Genomic DNA, 18,770 nt, shown 5'->3' with positions numbered 1-18,770 from the left:
TTGTTGAGTCTCGCTCCCGGGTTGTCAAATACTGACGCTTTGGCCAAAGTGTCTGTATGAAAATTGATTGTGTGCTGTAGTCATCCCTCCTGTTCCTACAGGATCTCTTCAAATATAAGTGATGGAGGACAAATACACTGATTGCGTTCTGTGCAAAATGGTTAAAACAAAGATGATATGATGCATCAACAGTAATGTGAGGAGCGCCCAGAAAAAACATTGAGCAGCTACGAGGAAGGCAGACGAATACAATAAAAAGAATTAAAGAGACAATTATTAGCTTTATTTTAAAACATTCAATCATTTATCTAACATTGTCCACAGACACCTGTGTACTGTGCTGCAGACATGTCTACTGAAGTTAACATGCTAACCAGCTAGCCTCAGCCCGTCCATATTTTATGGCAAGAGGTGAAACTTTAGTAGAAAATGCGTTTTATTCAAAGTGTTCTCCTTACTTATCACAGAAATACAACTGAACACTGTCTTATTTCAAGTCTCTCTCTTTTGTTAACTCATCGTAAAACACACTTCACTCAGACTCACTCCACGCTGCGCCAAGCCTCTCGTCCCCGGAGTCATAGTCCTGATCTGAGCCACTGTTGATCCCCGCTGTACTGCATCCTCTGTATTCAAACTGGTGTCTGTTGGTCCCAGAGGTTGTCTGCCGCGTTCACTATGAACCTGTAGTTATTTTGCAATTAATCAGACGGATGCAGATGGAGAGAAATTCGTACGCACATGCAAACAGTGCATTCACGCTCTCTTGTTCTACAACTATAGCCTTGTTGTGTTGTGCTTGACAAGTGGAGTTGGCCCATGAAGGCTGAGTTTATTTCTGTAATGTTTAGAGGCATTTTCAGCAGCATCTCCAGACACTGATGGTTGTTCACTTTCCCTAGGGGCTGCTGGATCACTGATTCAAACTGACAAACTCAATTTCCCACCCATTAGTCAACTGTTGCGACCAGTGAAGTCACAGAGTGTGATGAACGTGCCATTAATCTGACTATGAATGTGGATTTCACGAGTGTAAACAGTGTTGGACACAAAAGGGAGAACATCAAGAGGAAATCAATGTTTTTAATGTGCAGTGAGAAAGTAAGGGCAACTGATAATGATTGTGTTTCTATAAAGATAGACATTTCTTTCCAAGTGAAAATCGTGTTTATATATTTATATAAATATCTATATTATATATAGAATACATATCTATTTGCTATGCATACTCAAAAATCACACCTTCAAATATATTTAAAAAGTCTTTCAAAACACAAATGTATTCTTTTCTTTCCTTAAACATGAACTATCCATATGAACCAAAGTAATTATCAGGATGGGAATAATATTATGTTTTAAAAACCAAAACATTGAAAATGCTTCACTTTTGAATCTAGAACAGTAGAGGACAGATTTTTTTTCATGTGGGATTCAAAAGCCACCATAATCTCTTGACAAACCAGGAACCACATTGCAAGTGTACAAAACCAGCATAACACTTATACACAAATCCCCTTTCTATGGTGGATGAAATGCAAATAAGTATGACTTCTCAAGCAAACTCTTCTGTTATAAAAATAGAATTCTTTTCAAAATAATCTACAGATTTCTTTTTAAGGTGAGGCATTTCACTATCACTCTAAAACAGCAAGGCTGTCTGTTTCAATAGAAAATATGAAGCTTTAGAGAGAGATCTGCCAGTCTATCGGTCTGTCTGATTGGAGAGGACAAGTACGGCCCCCCAACTGCTCCTCGTTCTCGGTCCCACGGGACTGTATGTTTTTGCCAGCTCCTCCTTCTTTTTGCATATTCTATGATTTTTTTTTTAAAAGAGAGTTTCCTTTTAAACTAGATAACCTTTTACAGGTAAACAAAAAGAAGTGTCAGCTCCTCGAAGCTCCTGAAATGTCCAGGCAATTCCAAAAGTGTTAAAAAATGTTTCTCTTAAACTACACAAAGATTTTGAAAAACAAACAAACAAAAAGAAAAAAAAAATGGCGCAGGTACATGACATACTGGCTTTCCAAACAAGCGGATCGAAAGAAGAATGAAAAAACAAAACAAAAAAAAAACTAAAAAGGGAAAACAATACAAAATATACAACTCTGTATAACAAGTTAAAGCAAAGTCCTACAGTGGAGAAGGCAACAAACATGATTGAAGAGAACAAACAAAAGAACAAAACAGGAAAACACTGATGCTACAAATAAATTGAAATATATGTACAAGACCCTGTTTTCCTTTTGTTTTTTTATGTATGCACATTTGTGTGAGTGTGTATGCAGGTGTGTGAACAATTGCCATAGTGTGTTGGTTCGTTAATGTGGAGTTCTTGCAAGTCCGTATCTCGCTAGTGGATGAAACAGTGCTTTCATTTCATTTATATCTCCTGTTGTTCCATATAGAAAACAGCCTCTGTAATAGAGGCGCTGTCCGCTTGAAAAAAACAACGGAAAACTGTGTCCAAAAACTTCTGTATCTCCGTCGCTTTCTGCCAGTCAACTACGGTTGGAACCAAAGGGTTCCAAAACACTTTTCCGCCGCGATCACGACCATAATCTGTGTTCCTAAGAGCTCCCAGACTGAGCCCAGCCATGTCTGATCCCGACTGATCTCCTCGCAGCCGACGCCGCGTCTGTTCATCATTACCAGATGACGCTGGAGATGCTGGTTTCTCTCGGCAGCAGAGGGAGCATGGCGTTGTTGGCGTGTGCCTCTTCCAGGCTGTGCTCTCGGCTCTTCCCAGGAGGCCTCTGTCCGTTCAGCAGTGTTAGTGGGATGTTGCAGTAGGTGTGCTGGTTCCCCAGAGAGGAGAGCGGTGGCAGGGTCCCTCCGGGGGGAATGTCATACTCGTAGCTGCGGTAGTAGTGTTTCTGCCTCATCGTGGTGTGGTAGGTGTTGTGGAAAGAGGAGCGCAGCTCGGGGTGGGCGGTGGCCATGGCGGTGGAGGTGGCTGCTGCCATGGAGATGGCGGAGACGGTCTGCAGCTCTCCGAACGGGCCCTGCTCGCTGACGTCCAGCGCCGGCTCGTGGGTGAGCATGGGCTCTGTGCGCCTGAACGGCATCTCGTACTGCAGCTGCTTCCAGAACTTGGAGTTGAGCTTGTTGCTCTTGGTGCCATGCCACTTGATGACTGTAAGGGTTTTAATGGTATGCTTGAGAGCCTCCACCTCCTGGTAGTTCATGATGCCGCGCAACTCGGCACACTCGATCAGGATGACTTTGATCTCACCAGTCACCAGCATGTTGCGCAGCCGCGTCTCCAGCTCAAAGATGCTCCAGCCTCGCCGCACCACGTAGTTGGGCGTCATAACTATAATGAGACGTTTGCTCTGGTCCACACAGCGTGCGACATCCTCTATGTAGGCTGCAGTGGGGGGTAAAGGTAAAAGGTAAAGGAAATGAATAAGACACAAGAGTGGCAAAATGGTAGAGGCATGTACATCCAGAATGTTTTGAGCTAAAGATATGATTTAATGAGGACAGGACTGCAACACGTAACGATGACGGATGAACATACAGCAACAGACACAAACACAGGACGATGACAGGTAGGTATTTTGCTGTCCACTTCAATATCTGCTCAAATTCACACCTCTTTTAGAATGCACGTAATCATGTGTGGAGAGAAGCATAGGGGCTGTGTAAATGTGTTTCAGTACATCTAAAAGCATGGTGTTCGTTCAGCTGAATATGCGTCTTGTTCTGGTGCAGTGTCAAGTGTTATTCTGTGTACACTATAGACGGCAGACCCACAGACAAAGTTAAATGCTGCACGACATGGCAATGTTTGATAAAGCTGCACAGGCTCTAGGATTAAGCTGAGTCGCTGTCTTTTGAACTGGGCCTGATGCTTCAGATCACACGCCGGCGCCACTTATGAGCGACTCTTTGAAACCTCCTAAGAGCAGGAAATGACAGCAGCTGATACAAGAGGAAAAGACTGAGGGCGAGTACCTCCAAAGAGTCGCGTGTCATCCTGGTAATGCTCATTGGTGAGACCTAAACATAAACATGTTAACATTCAGGTCACAGGCAGAACACAGTACAGACACAGAAACATGCTCAACACAGTCTTAAGGAGTGGCCTCGTCTCCCCTCACTCATCTTTCTTATTTCACATATAATTCATCGTATATCATGTTTCCCTGATTGGACATTCATCTACAATGATTTTGCTTGGCACTGATGCTGCCGGCAATTTTCTTTTGATTAAAGGAAAGAGGCGGCTCAGTCGGCAGGGCTCGGAGCCTTCACACATTTCCCACTGATGTTTAATTCTGTCTGGACCAACTAGGACGTGTTTGCGTTTTATCTGCGGCACATGAAGCCTACAGTACAAACACACAGCATCACTACTAACTAGAGCACACTGTGTACCGCTGGCACAGACGGACTACTAAGCAGAGTTAGCACGCATGAGAATATGTTCAGACAGAATTTTCATGGATTTATTAATGCATGGATGGAAACCAGGGAGGATGATAAATTTGTCCAATATATCAACTCCTGGTACACACAGTGTACTGTATGCCCATGTATGTAGTACATAATTTGAAAACACCCAATGTGAAACACTGCGATGTTCTATTCTTATCCAGAGAGGATATAAGAAAGACTGAATATTTGTCTTCTTCCCTTTTTGTAATTTTGTAATGATATTCCACTCATCACTTGTGAGTGTGAATGTACTCTGCTTGAATCTGCCCGAACAGCACAAAACATTGAAACACAAGACAGTGACAGTGAAAAACAAAACTGAAGACAAACTACACACAACACGTACTTCCGGTTCGGGAGCAGGACCACGCCTCAACCACACCTAAGATTATCCTGCTTAGAACCCATCCTGTTCTGTTTGTCTCAGCGCTACCTTGGATCTCACCAACAGATCAACTCACTGTGGTCCTGAACTCAATCTCTCCGATTCCGGGAATTATCTTTTTCAAAGTGATTCTCCTCCGGCCTTCACATTCCCACCGCAGTCAGAGCGTAGCCAAACTTTCCAGCGAGGAAGCTTGAGCTCTGTGGTTCACATAAATCGGCCCCGTGGGCATCTTTACTACAGCTCCCGTAACGAGATTTCTCCTACACCGGACTGAGCCAATGTTTTCTCTTATCCGTCTGCGAGGGCTGAGAATTGTGTTCGCCATAGGCATAGCCGCTGGATCTGGCTTCAGTGCTCTTCTGATCTGCCTCCCTCAAGCACAGATTCCAACACCACAGCGCAGTCATGGTGAGCCCTCCTCCTCACAACGAATGTCTTAATACCCCAAATCTCAAACCGACACTGTAGACTTGACCAAAGCCAGCTCCAACATGCTCTAAATGGGAAACGCATTCAGTAAAGCCAGTCTGTTTCAACTTACTCAGCCTCCATCAATACTCCAGTGACAGAGCCTTGTGGCATCCTCGCTGGGTTCATTCATCACCAGGATTGTCGCACCTGATGTCACAGTGTCTTCACCCACTCCAGGGCCTCGCGCCTGAGGCTAGGTCATATTTCCCTCTGTGTCTTACCTTTTTAAGCTTGTTTAAACATGCATCCCCACGCACACACACACACACACACACACACCTCATCCCATCATTCCTTTCTCTACCCTTCTTTTAGCTGTAGAGAGCAACCCCACTTATTTCTGTACAGCGGACACTATAACTTGTAACTCCAGCCAGCAACTCAAGGAGCGCGCTACAAGTTAACCAAGTTGGCTAAATATTTAGGGTGGTGTATTATATTTAAATCATTCGCGACATGGCTTTACATTTCGGAGGGACCCGCTTTTACAGCTACCATGTGCTTCTCGCTACCCAGGCAGCAGTCCAGCTCCACCAATTGAAATAGGGAACGTACCGGAGAACCGCTTGATTCAGAACTTTAGCATTTTCACAGCTCAGAGATTCTTCTCAAGTGGCCATCCCTCCCCCAACTACCCTCCAGTCATCGGCCATTTATTGTCAGGTGCACCCCCTGCTCCCATCATTTCCAGGCCTGTTGACATACGCTCTCCTGTTAATGTTCCCATAACAAAAGGCAGCAACAATTTCCAACCCAAGAGGCAGGATTATGTGCAGCAATTTCGACCACCTGGGCTTTACCCTTTCTAACCGCCACCTTCCACACACCTGCACCTTCTGCAGACGTGCCCACACAAGGAATAGCTGCCCTCACAACCCAATAACGCCTGGACACCAGCAGAGCAATTTTAGTACACACGGTAAAGTAAATGGCTAGTGCTAAAGAGGTGTACAGCCTGCCTTTCCCAGTCTTACAAATCAACCCAACAGGTGATGCCAGTTGGATACACTCTGGGAAAAAGACACTCACAATAGACTTTTCTCCCCCTCACAGCTCGCTCATTCTATAAACTGACAGCATCATTTCTAGTCCAGATTTCTCCTCGAACTATGCAGTCATCAACCACGCCATAATCTTAATCCATTTGGCAGCCGATGGAGCTTGACATTCTAAAGCAGTCATCACTAGCGCAAATTCCAGGCCACATTATTCCTATTCCTGTCACACATCCTCTGGAGCCGCTCTTCACTGTCGGATTGTCTCTGGGCTTGTTAGGTAGAGAGGAAAGGCTGGCTCTGGCTGCCCCTGCTCTGCCACCTGGCCTGTTTTCTCTACCCATGAGTCAAGAGACACTGCAGCTGCATAAGACAAAGAGTTCGGCATCACAATCCGTTGCACCGGCTCAGTACTCGCACAACTCATTACCACCAGGGTGATAAAACTGTGGATAAAAAGGACGGTCAGCTCGCCGTTATGGCAGTATAATTACGATATAACCTGTACGGTATAAACTCACTATCGTGATAGACTTGTTAGCCATATTAATTAATAGGATTGCGAATACAGGAAACCACTCTCACATTAAGACGCTTGCCACTCGCTTCTGATCTTTTCTGCTTATGAGGTAAAATCCATGTTCTTGCCGGCTTTTTTCACTTTCAAGTGGTGCTCAGATTGCCCAACTACATCTACCTATAATCCTTCCCTTCACCCCAGTCTATCTGACATTGCAATTCATACTTCTTACTCTCTCCTATTCATACTACAGAAAAGTAAAACCAATGAGCATGTAGGATCATTCCCCATCTACATCTTCCTTTAATTACCCTGTTCTGTCTCCACCCATATGAGTTGCTGTATTTCAAATGTGATCTGCAGAGCAAATACATCAGGTCTGCTGCTCATCTCAAGACCCACTCTTTCTCTCCAAATCAGGGAGAATGGCCACGTGGTTCTGGTTTTACAAGGATTTCTGCAAGCAAGCTCTCATTTAAATTTAATTCTTTCCGCATTGGCACAACGTCCACAGCTGCCAGACTGGACATCTCAAATCAAAGCATTGCAGTCCTTGGTCATGGGTCATCTCGCTCCAGATCGCAATTTGCAACAATCCTAATGATCTTCATCAGGGTCATTCTCCCCTCGGCTCTGTTTGAATCCTTCCTGCGATGGATCCCCACACACCGACTCTCCTCCATGTTCATCCTCTTGTTCACATCCATCCATCTAGTCTCAACAACTAAAACTTCTTCGTATCCTTAAATCTTAAAAACTCACGATGTTGTGGCGTGGTCCTTCCCGGTGAATCACAAAAGTGTAACAAATATGCCAAACACTGCAGCAACTACAGTACACAAGCAACTGTAATGCCCTCACACTCCAACACAGTATGTTACATGAACATACTGTAGGTGTACAAGCATGTACACACAGACAGTCACAGTGCTTACTTCCAGTTGGAATGAGGTCTCGGTCCGGAATAAATAGTTTGTAGCCGTAATGTTTCTCCAGGACATCAGGGAGGATCTCCAGTGCGAAGCGCTCCTCCTCCCTCGTCTCCTGACTCCATTGGTCAGGGTCCACTTTGGTGTAGGACAGGTACGCATCGTAGTCTTTGTTTTCTGAAAGACAGGGAGAAACAGAACGGATAGGCTCATGATGAAGGTGCTCTAAATAAATTCACATCCTGCTCAAAAGGCGCAATTGAACTCATTTGCGTTCTTATGGCACAATCACGACTTGTACACACATACACTGTATTAGATGGACAAAAGTATGCAAATCAATTGCAGAACTTTTTGCACAGAACACCACACAAATTCATTTTGGGCACAATATCTCTTCTACATAACACACAAAACTAAAATGTCTGTATCGAAAATGGTAACACTTTGGACATTTAGTTTATCAAAGGGTCACGATCATTTCCCAAATATGATCAAATAATCATATCAGATAACTAGATAGATGATTCTCATCCTAACAAAGTATATAATGGTCATTTCCTAAATTCCTAATTCATGCAGAAGTTCTTGAAATTATGCTATATAAGAATTACTTTTTAAAAGGGCCATTTTTTTAATTGAATATGCTCCATGAACTGTAAATATAGCCTGACCACAGTAAAACATTCACACAAGACAAAGGAATTGAATGAGATTGTACTCTGCTGTATCAGTGAACATTGTCTGTGCTGTATCGAACAAGTTTGTTTGAATTCAAGACACCAAATCACTGAAACTTGAATCACTTGTATGTTTTCTTTAAAAAAAGCTGTGCTAAAAGGCGCTACTCTTCTAGGGAGGGTTTATTTGTTTGCCACAGGAGCATTTGTGAAGTTGGCCACTGGTGATAGGTGAACAGCCTGGTCAGCAGTTGACTTGTTGTAGTTCATCTTGGTGTTGGATGGGGCTGAGGTCGGGGCTCTGTGCAGACCAGTGACGTTGTTACACGCCAAACTCAGAAAACCCCTTCTTTTTAGATCTCTCTTTGTGCACAGAGGAACTGTCATGAAACAGGAAAACTGCTTCCCTAATTGGAACAAAGTGGCCTAGATCAAAAGAACAGGCACGCAACAGAAGTACACAAGCAGACTTGGATAGTATCCAATACCTTTGGCCATACTGCATTGTGTATCTGAGAAATAAATTGGGGTAGATACAAAAATACCCAAATCAAGATTCAAGCAATACTCTCTTCCCCACCTCAAAAATGATTTCCCCAAAGACAGTGGGAAGAACTGAAAAGCAAAAAATAGAAGATGGGGAAAAAAGCAGTACTGTGACATGTTCAGTAAGTCTTAGTCATTATTCTCTGTAGAAACTGGAGTGTGGGCCATCCAGAAAGGGAAGAGGGGCTTTTTCACAAACTCTTTGAGGAGCGCAGACAGCTTTGAAACTCACTGGAAAGGCCACGGCTGCGCTCGATAGGATCCAAGCATCAAACAAGGCTCTCAAATTAGCAACCAACCTTGCAAATTAACCACCTAGCAAACTTGGCGAATCAAAAACAGCTTGTATCCGCGGTCCCTCACGGTATGACTTAATCATGTGGAAGTTTGAGTCAACAAAACAGTGTGTAATAGATAATTCATGCTACTGTATAAAACAATGCAGTGATTCAAAAATGAGCTCAGTCTTTCCAGAATTTTTGAGAAGAAAGCAGACAAAAACACAAAGCGCAAAAGGGAAGATACTGGGACATGAACAGACAAACCCTTAGCTGAAGCAAAAGTTAACTATGTTCTGTAGAGAAAACAGAAAGTTGCCCTCCAATTTCAGGCTGTTTACACCCCGATTTGGCGCTCAGGGAATGAGGTTCGAGGCTACCCGGTCCCGATGTGCCGCTATCTGACTTTCGACAGCGTAGGGCGGGGATCATTCCATGACATATTGAGACTGATCTCTTTTTAAATGGGCAACAAATTGAAAATCTGTCTCCTCTCTTTCCTATGCAGCCATTGCGGCAAAGTACACGCACACACACACACACACACACACACACACACACACACACACACACACAAACACGTGCACCTTAACACCAACGGTAGAGAGAGTGAGAGCGGGCGGAAATGGGCTGCTGTCACTGAGATAGGATCGGAGAAGACATTTGTATCTACCGGGGAGTCTGTTATGGATAGAGGCTCTGACAGAATACACACACACACATACACTCACTCAAATGCAGAAACCTTATGTGCATAGGGGGGAAAAAAAATATCCGCATTCGTGAAAACAAACCCACACGTACACAGTCATCTGCGCTCGCTCGACATTGAATTTTGGATAAGAAAAGCAGGTTGAAAGTAAAGTGAGAACAAGTTGCAGGTTAAAGGGCTTCCGGCTGAAAACAGAGAGAAGATTTCTTTGTGATGCTTTGTGCCGCCTTTACCTCCATCCACGTCCTCGCTGCCAAAGTGCCTCCTATAGAAAAGCATCAGCTCGATCTTGTAGCATTTGTAGAGGGAGATGAGGAAGATGAGTAGCAGCAGGATCGCTCCCAGCCCTCCTGCCAGCTCCACCGTGTACATGAGCTCTGCTGAGGACGACACACACAGACCAGAAGATATTTAAAAACTGGTGAGACAACCATGCTTGATGTATTATAAATACACACAAAAAACAAGCTATTGATTTATTTCTGCACTAGGTTAGACTCTTTTTTTTCTTCTTTCCCATTCCCCAGTTAAATTCACAGGATGAGACACTTATGGGACACATTTGCATTTGCCGAAAAAATGGAAAAATCGTCTTTATTTTCAGAGTGGTGCAGCAACAATCTTCAGGGAAGAGACAGGCGGCTCATAATGACTTTGGGAAAGATGAGAGGGCAAAGAGCCAGGAGACACGCGGAAGAAAAAAAGAAGGCGATGATGAGAAATTGGGTTCATTTCTTTGGAGCGGCGCCGCGATGACACAGGCCTGCACTTTGGCTGTCGTCCACGCTGGGACTCGTGACAATCCTGGACATGGATGGAGGCATCTTTAAAACAAGAGGCTTCAGTTTACTCATATCACTTACAGCCCTCTCCATCATACCTCTTCTCTGTCTCTCTTCAGTGGTCCCTCACCTCTCCTCCCCCTTCTTTTCTTCTCCCTCTGTCTTCACAATCATTTCTCTTCTCTATTATCTCCTGTCCATCTCCCCGGAGAACCCAGCATGGGGAAGGATGAGTTGTGTATGTTGTGTATGAATGCGTCATTTACCCTGGTGGCTCAGTGAGAATGGGTTCAGTGTGGACTGGACCACTGCATGGCTGCCATGGCTACCACAACCAGTGTTGGGCAAGTTACTTTCAAAATGCAATATATAACATATTTCCACTTACCTTCATTTGAAAGTAATATATCACATTACAATATTACTTAGGTGATATTCTTACACCAACTAACACCCCCCCGTTGACCCTAACTTATGTATTCTGCAAAGATAGTACATACATTTACATGTCATAGTAACAGTAAATTGCTAAAACATGTGAGGCTGCGTGAGTAAAGTAATTAACAGGATTCACCGAAAAGGTCAGATATTATGCTCATTTTCATTTTCATAGGACGATCACTTCAGATGCATGTTTATGTGCAGACTTTCATGTCGGGAGCAGGAGGTGGTGTGACAGAGATGGCTGCCAAGCAAGAGACCACCGTTTGAAATGCTGCTAACATTTGTCTGCATGAAAACACTGGATATTTTTATTTTTGTTTTTAAGATTTTTTATGGCATAGACACCTTTATTAAGCAGCAGACAGATAGGAAATATGGGAGAGAGAGAGGGGGATGTGACATGCAGCAAAGGACCTCAGGCCGGAATCGAACCGGGGTCGGCTGCTTTATATGGCATGCGCTCTAACCACTCGACCACCTGTGCACCAACACTGGATATTTTAACGTGACGTGGAGACATTTAGCAGCTGTTTACGTGTCGACATAACCAGATATTTAAACCCTAACCAAGAGGTTTTGTGCCTGAACCTAACCTTAACCTTAACCTTAACCACAGCCTAGTCAAAACATAACACTGAAATATTAAACATTCAAATGAAAATGTACATATATGTTGTTTGCAGAAATGTGCAGTGCTGACATTTGTTCTGCAGATTGCATTGTTTTTGATCAGGTCTCCAGTCTTTCTCCTCAGCTAAGCTAACCGGCCCCTGGCAGTATGCCTTCATTTCGTACTTCTTGTACTTGTAAAGTTCTGGACCATTCAGCACATTATCCTTGATGTTTGTTCAAGAACAATAAATACTCTATCTCGGAAATACAGCACTGTTGTTTTGGCTGTGTTATATGTCATGTCTGCAATTTAATGCTTTCAGCTAATGAACAGCCATCATCCTCACTCTCTAAGTTGTTTATGTTTCTCTGGCCGCCACTTCCTTTCTGCCATCTCTCTTTCCATTCCTCTCTTTCTTCTGAAATATAAGGCAAGGCAGCCTGCAGAGACATTCATAGACTTGCTGCAGGGCTTATGAGTGATGAAACATGAAATAAACATCAGAATAATGCAGGAGACAGAGAGATACAGAGCTCCACTTGAAGTCTTTCTCAGCATCCCTCTCTTTGGAAAATGCTGCAGTGACGGAGAGAGTTAAATGAAGCCGTCACGAGTCTACAAAGACCACTCACTTGGAATTGGGCCATCTACATAAGACGGTCACGGAGACAGATTAAAGCGAGCAGACAGACAGATAAAGACTTATAATGTAATTGTATGGTGAACTTATTGGCCTGTTGGGAAAAGCTGGGGACCAATTTGCTTGTTTAAACAGCCATCAAATTACCTCTCTTTGCAGGGTGACAACCAGTGCATGAAAAGAGCTTCAGACAAGTCATGCTAGAAAAGCCAAAATAGCTACACAGCTGCTGGAGCACTTGTAGAAGGAAGCGACACAACCAAATGGAGCTTAAGCACAGATTGTTAACACGAGCTTGGATGGGAATGGAAATGGACAAGAAAGGCAGAACAAAGGGATGCAGTTTAAAAGGGAGCTGTTAAGTCTTTGAAAGGAGGTATATTAAGTCTGCTTGATCCTGTTTTTAAAAAAATCCAATATCTGAAGTGATCTTAAAGAAACAGATATGCTTTACACCTGTAATAAATGGTATTCAATGAGATCCAATAAATTTTTCTTTTTCCATTTTAGCTCTGTTTTGGTTTCCTCCAAGTCTTTTAGGACTTTGGCTGCTGTTTGGGACAGGGCATGTAATGTTTTTTTAATGGTGCATTCGTTTGTAACTGTATGGAAAATTATAAAAAATGTTAATGATTCATCCTGGGGCGTATTCTAATTTTGAGTCCAATAAACACCCCCAGTTTGCCATGGAGGTATGAAAAGAAGACCAACTGTTGAACTTTCATCTTTGATTTATGTGAAACTAGATCTTACTTTATGGAATAAAAAGTATTTCATGCTGTCTCTAGTCTATCCAGATAGCTTTACTTGTTGCTACAGTGCCTGCTGACTATTGATAACAAGGAACTTCTCAATGAACACCTCCATCACCAGTTGCCAGTACCGTGAGGATTTATTGAGTTTTGTAATGACTTACTGGCTTTGTGATCTAACTGCTGCTGTCGCTAACTGTAGCTGCCGTTACCAGGTCCTAGTTGCTGACTCGGGGGGAAGCCAGCATCAAAAACCAGCAGGAAAACCACAATCAATAATGCATTCCTCATTGACCATCTGGCTTCTGTCCCCCTCGGAGACCGTGTTGTCTGAACCCAGTCCGGCCGTATTCACTTGAGCAGCAGGTCTGAGAAGAGTAGGCGAACCTCAAGCTCCATGGCGGAGGGACATAACACACATTTACTGCACATTGGCTACTGTAAATGCCGATCAATGTCCACAACAGGTCCCGCTAGCTGCCATGAAAATGTGCCGCGTCAAATAGCACTCTACTAGCTGTTTCACAGGAAGTTTAATATAAAAATATTGATTATAGCAGCTTTAACCCTTTTAACCTCAATGAAACAGTGAATGATTTGCAGCCAAACTTCGTTCACAAAACACTGAACTTATATGAATTCCAGTGGAGATCTTACAATTCCCAAAGAGCCCGAATATATAACAGCCTGAAGTTTGGGGAAACGTGTGTAAAATGATACACAAGATAGATAGAATATTTCCATTTGATGAAGTGGTGCAGCCAGGCTTTAAATATTTCATTCATCATATAGCTTTAATGAAGAGCTGGAAACAGCTGATACGGAATATATATGATAGTGTTGGATAGTGAAGAAGATGTTTTTTTTTTTTTTTTCAACCTCAAAGCCACTTAGGCGGAAATAAAATGCAAAAACTTGCTGCAGTGGGAGACGTCAAAGAGCCCTTACCGCGCCTGAGGAGCTGGATGGTAGCTTGGCGACGGCCGTTACCATTTTCCACGTAACAGGAATAGTTTCCCAGGTCCTCCTCCTCCAAGGAGTCAATAGTCAAGGAAATGGCCACTTCCTGCTCGCCAAGATGCTCCTTGACAACCCTGCAAGACAATCAAAAACATCCTGAGCAATACTCACTACACCTGTGTTGGAAGCAGAAGATGGGGAGTAGCTTTCCGTTTTTAGCACATTCCTCTGATCTGCACTCAAAGAACATGTAATGTTAAGTGAATGTGATGGCTTGCAGCATGTATGTGATGGTAGCTTAAGAATCATGATCCCGTGTGCAGCGATGGCAGAACGTACTGTTTTACAAGCCATGGAATGCCCGTGAGCGGCGATTTTCTGCACAACTTTAGCTCAATGAAGCCCCTTTTATGTAACTTTAAGTACCTCGTGGTATGTTAATTTCTTTCTCTGCACTCAAAACATATGAGAAATGAAAATCAATAAGGGCTCTTCCTCGGAGTGTGCGCAGGGGGGAGGAGGAGGAGGGGGTGTGTGTGTGTGTGTGTGTGTGGGGGGGGAATCAAATACTGGCAATCAGAAGAAATCTTTTTATAGCGGATGCCATGGTAACGGAGAGAAGGAGAGAAAGTAATATTCCATAAAGTAAATGAGTGTCCCCCGCTGGGCTGGTTGAGCCTGATGGAGGAGGAGAGAATGGGGAGATAATGCTCCCTCGTACCTTAGACACACTACTTAGCCCACTTTTACAGCACCCTCAGCACAAACGACACTTTGGAGGAAACAAAGTGCAAATGAGAAACAGCCCGCTCTCTCTCTGTTTGTGTGTGTGTATCATCTACTGTATGTGTTAATAATGTGTTGAGAAGGAGGAGTGGGATGAGGAAAGAGGAGAGCAGTGCACTGTGAGCGAGTCTTTAAGTGTGTAGGATAAAGCATCTCTCTTCTCTCTTCGCCTTCGAGCCGATAAACTCCACATAAGGACAGACTGTTGGGAAGATTTGGCATCAGTAATTGAAAGTGTATCATGGGCTTTGCGTGGAGAGGCTGAGGCGGTGCTGATGATATTTGTAGTTTCAGCTGAGTTTGTTGTGCAGTGGGGTAGGGTGGCGGTGGTGGGGCTGCTTTGGAAGAAGGAGGCGCGGGAATAATTCATGTCTCTCCAGGGAGCGGTGGGTACTTTGAATCGTCCAGTTTCACATTATCACACAATATGAGCCAACACAGCTCGCTGCCACACACAACCTGATGAATAATGACCGGCGCTGTTCGACGTGAGCCTCGAACGGACATGATGAGGAACTAAAGATAGACTTGGATAACGAGGTCCAGGTGAAGCGCAGAGATATAAATGACAGCTGAATGACAGCTGATAACACACACACACACGTACAACTGGGCTGGAGTGTGAATTCTGCCTAGTGTGTCATAAGCCTTCTCCAAGATGCACCTACATCTGTTGATCTTAGTGCCATATTTGTAGGATTCTACGCAGTGTTCAAGATCAGTCTTGGTCTGAAGTGTTAGGGCTAGTTGAATAAATATATTTGAGGTGATTTCAGCTCCTTTGTGATCGTATTTGTTTACTTATAGACATCAACGTAAAATTCCCCACACATAAAATTGAAGTCGGCAATGCTTTTTGATGATTTGACACTTATACATACACACGTAGTGTATATATGACAATAAGAGATGAATCAAGAGGAATTTTTGTTTGTCTTCTGTGGGTGTTTTTATGTGAATATGGATATTTTAGGCAATTGTGGATCAGATCAGGTTTAGGAGTGGCTAGGGTTTGCATGTTCCACTTTTTATTGTGTATTATTCATTGTGGGGCTCGCACCGGTCTTGGTCTTGACTCGGTCTTGTTACGGTTTAGTTTTGGTTTTGTCTTGATCCTGTAAGGGTTTAGTTTTGGTCTTGACTCGGTCTTGTTAGGGTTTGGTCTCGGTCCTGACTTGATCTAGTTAGGGTCTGGTCTTGACTTGTTCTTGTCAGGTATGGTTTTGGTCTTGATCTCATCCCTTCAAAGTCTTGGTCTTGACTCTGTCTTATTAGTGTTTGGTCTTGGTCTTGAGTCGGTCATGTGAAGGATCGGTCTTCGTTTTGACTTGTTCTTGCCAGGCCTCGGTTTTGTTTTTGATCTGATCCCTTCAAAGTCTTGGTCTTGACTCGGTCTTGTTAGTGTTTGGTCTTGGTCTCAACTCAGTCTTGTTAAAGATCGGTCTTGGTTCTGATGCGGTGTTGTTAGGGCTTGGTCTTGGTCCTGTCTTGGTCTCTGTGCACTCTTGTTGCGGTCATGATGTGGTCTCGTTTTTGGTTGTCTTGACTACAACACAGATTCCACATAAATCTTTGTAAAACTCCTCTGCTTTGGGGGATTGAGTTTATAAATATATAGAGTTTGCTGAATGAGTAAATCGCAGACGTGTTTTCAAGCTATGGCTGCAAGCACATATTCTCTCCCTTGCTCATTAGCAAAACCACTATGTTTGCTCATTTACTGATCAATTTCCAACGTTTTCATTCCTTTTATACATTCGACGTACACCTGCAAAACACCAACTGAATTGGGTCAATAACATATCGATCACCTTCCTCATTATGCTGAGCCAGATTTGTTTTGCTAATTTATTAATCTCTGCATGCTATGCTAATGTCCAGTCATCCATGCTATGATAACAATAATAGCCCTGTCCTGGTGGCGCAAATGAGAATTTATGGGCTCAGGTAACCATAGAAATGAACTCCTCCGGATCAATAGGCGCAGAGTTGGGTAAATAAATGCCTGCAGAAACTCTGAGCCTAAGGTATGAGTGTTCGTCTGTGAGCTCAAGTTGGGCTGCCGATGCATTAGTAATAAAGCTAAAAGTGTGTGGGTGCCAGCCTGAAGAAGAGAGGTAACCAATAGAAACATGCTCAGTGTTTCATCTGAAAAGGAGACCGGACTGCAGGATGAGCGCAGAGAACTGTTCATGTGTAGTTTCTTCTCTCCTTTCTCCCCATCGCTCCCTGGTCCATAACCCTGCCTATCGTCATGGAGGTGAAACCAGGGCACACGTTGGATGTGAGAATAGCTTATGGCAGCAGCATCAGCAACAGAGAGCGGAATGATCAAATACATTATTGATCCGCTGCATGAAATATCGGTATGAATTATAGAAAAGATAACCTCTCAGCCAGTGAATGGGGAGCCCTGGTGTCAGGGAGTAATGGAGGGAGACGGAGACAGAGAAAAAGTAACAGACAGGAGAGCGGTGTTGGTGGTTAAAATGAGATTTGTTTCTGTTGCATGCTCATATCAGCGCACAAGCAAACTCACTATCACAGATGTGTCTTCTTTACTTTGCTCCTCGGTGACTCCTACAATATTTCTTACTCCTATTCCGCTTCTTCCCTGTCTGCTCCCTCTCTCTTTCTCTGCCTCTCCCTCTCTTCCCCCCTTTTCCCCTCCTCCTCGGCTCCCCATGGCCCATCTGCATGCTGCTATACGTGCGTGCAGCGAAGGAGATAGCGACAGTGGCGGCGGTGTGAAAAATGGCAGTTGTTAACCATCTGACAGGGCTGTTTCCCAAGAGCTGCAGCCTCTCCAAACAGCCCTAATGGGAAACATGCGCATGGACCAGGGAATGGACTTGTTTGAATGTGTTACACCGTGAGAGGGGAGAGACATGGAAATGGGGTTGTTTTAAGTGTACTTAGCCCTGAAAGTAAGGCTTGTTGGGCAATTTTTACAATGTTGCATTGAAAAGGAAATGGAGAGAGAGGAGAAGTCACACAAACAGCCATTAACAGATTCATCCTTGAAATGGGATGTTAGACAACACATACATGTATGTGGACAGAGCGGTATGTGGAGTTTCTTTTATGTAAAACTATGGTTTCACAATATGGTGGTGAGTTTAAAGCAAAACTCTCGCCAAAATGCAACCTAGGCTTTTTTGTGAATGTATATGAGTCAAACCTTCGTGTAAAAGCATAATTATGATGAAAGGGGCACTTTTAAGACTTACTGTAGTTTCTTTTTCGGGCAAGCTCATTTTCAATGGAGTGCTGGGGCAATCTTATGCTAGCATCAAATCGCTGTATTTAAAACACGAAGAAGGCTCGACAGAACATGAAACTTTGCTCGTAGTATCACCAGGGTCTCTACACATGAACACGAGAATTGAGAACATTGTTTGTGTACACAGAGTTTGCTAAAAAGAAAGTTTTTCTAACAACTCACGTTAGCAGTAGCTTGTTCTGCTCCCAGTCGTCATGGCAGCCGAGAAGTATCGATCTCAGAATGCAACGTAACATGGAGGAGAGTTAAGGTGGACCGCTACTGTCTTCCAGCAACAACTATCCATGCGATATCTCATGTGACTTTTCCGGCTTTTGATTTTAGTATTGTTTCTTATATGAGGCTCCTTTTTCACCTTCAAGGTCATTATTCTTTTTCGCTAATGACAAAACAATGAATTATCTGTGCATTTATATTGAACTAAGCTTTAGGAGCGGTCTACCTTAACTGTCCTCCATGTTACATCGCATTCAGAGATCGACACTTCTCACTGGCAGGACGGCGGCGAGCGGAGGAAACATCTGCTCACGTGAGTTGTCCAAAAACTTTCT

General features: G+C 43.6%; 1 protein-coding gene across 8 annotated transcripts in view; it reads right to left on the bottom strand.

Annotated features, from left to right (window-relative positions):
- Positions 1-261: 261 nt before the first annotated feature.
- il1rapl1a (interleukin 1 receptor accessory protein-like 1a) overlaps positions 262-18,770 on the bottom strand; it is a 190,268-nt gene continuing 171,759 nt past the window's right edge. For 5 of the 8 annotated variants that reach the window (XM_030428804.1, XM_030428806.1, XM_030428807.1 and 2 more), the window contains exons 8-12: positions 14,139-14,284; positions 10,193-10,339; positions 7,750-7,920; positions 3,958-4,002; positions 1,064-3,367 (exon numbers count right to left, since the gene is read on the bottom strand). In XM_030428804.1, coding sequence (XP_030284664.1) covers positions 2,646-3,367; positions 3,958-4,002; positions 7,750-7,920; positions 10,193-10,339; positions 14,139-14,284 — 1,231 coding nt within the window. In that variant the 3' untranslated portion in view covers positions 1,064-2,645. Of the gene's footprint in view, positions 3,368-3,957; positions 4,003-7,749; positions 7,921-10,192; positions 10,340-14,138; positions 14,285-18,770 lie in introns of all 8 variants that reach the window. The other 3 variants (XM_030428809.1, XM_030428811.1, XM_030428810.1) reach the window with 3 other exon arrangements.

This window comes from Sparus aurata, chromosome 9, assembly GCF_900880675.1.
Source record: "Sparus aurata chromosome 9, fSpaAur1.1, whole genome shotgun sequence".
NCBI classification, from domain to species: Eukaryota; Metazoa; Chordata; class Actinopteri; order Spariformes; family Sparidae; genus Sparus; species Sparus aurata.
The sequence above is the reverse complement of the archived record's forward strand: the minus strand, read 5'-3'. Positions and strand labels throughout refer to the sequence as shown.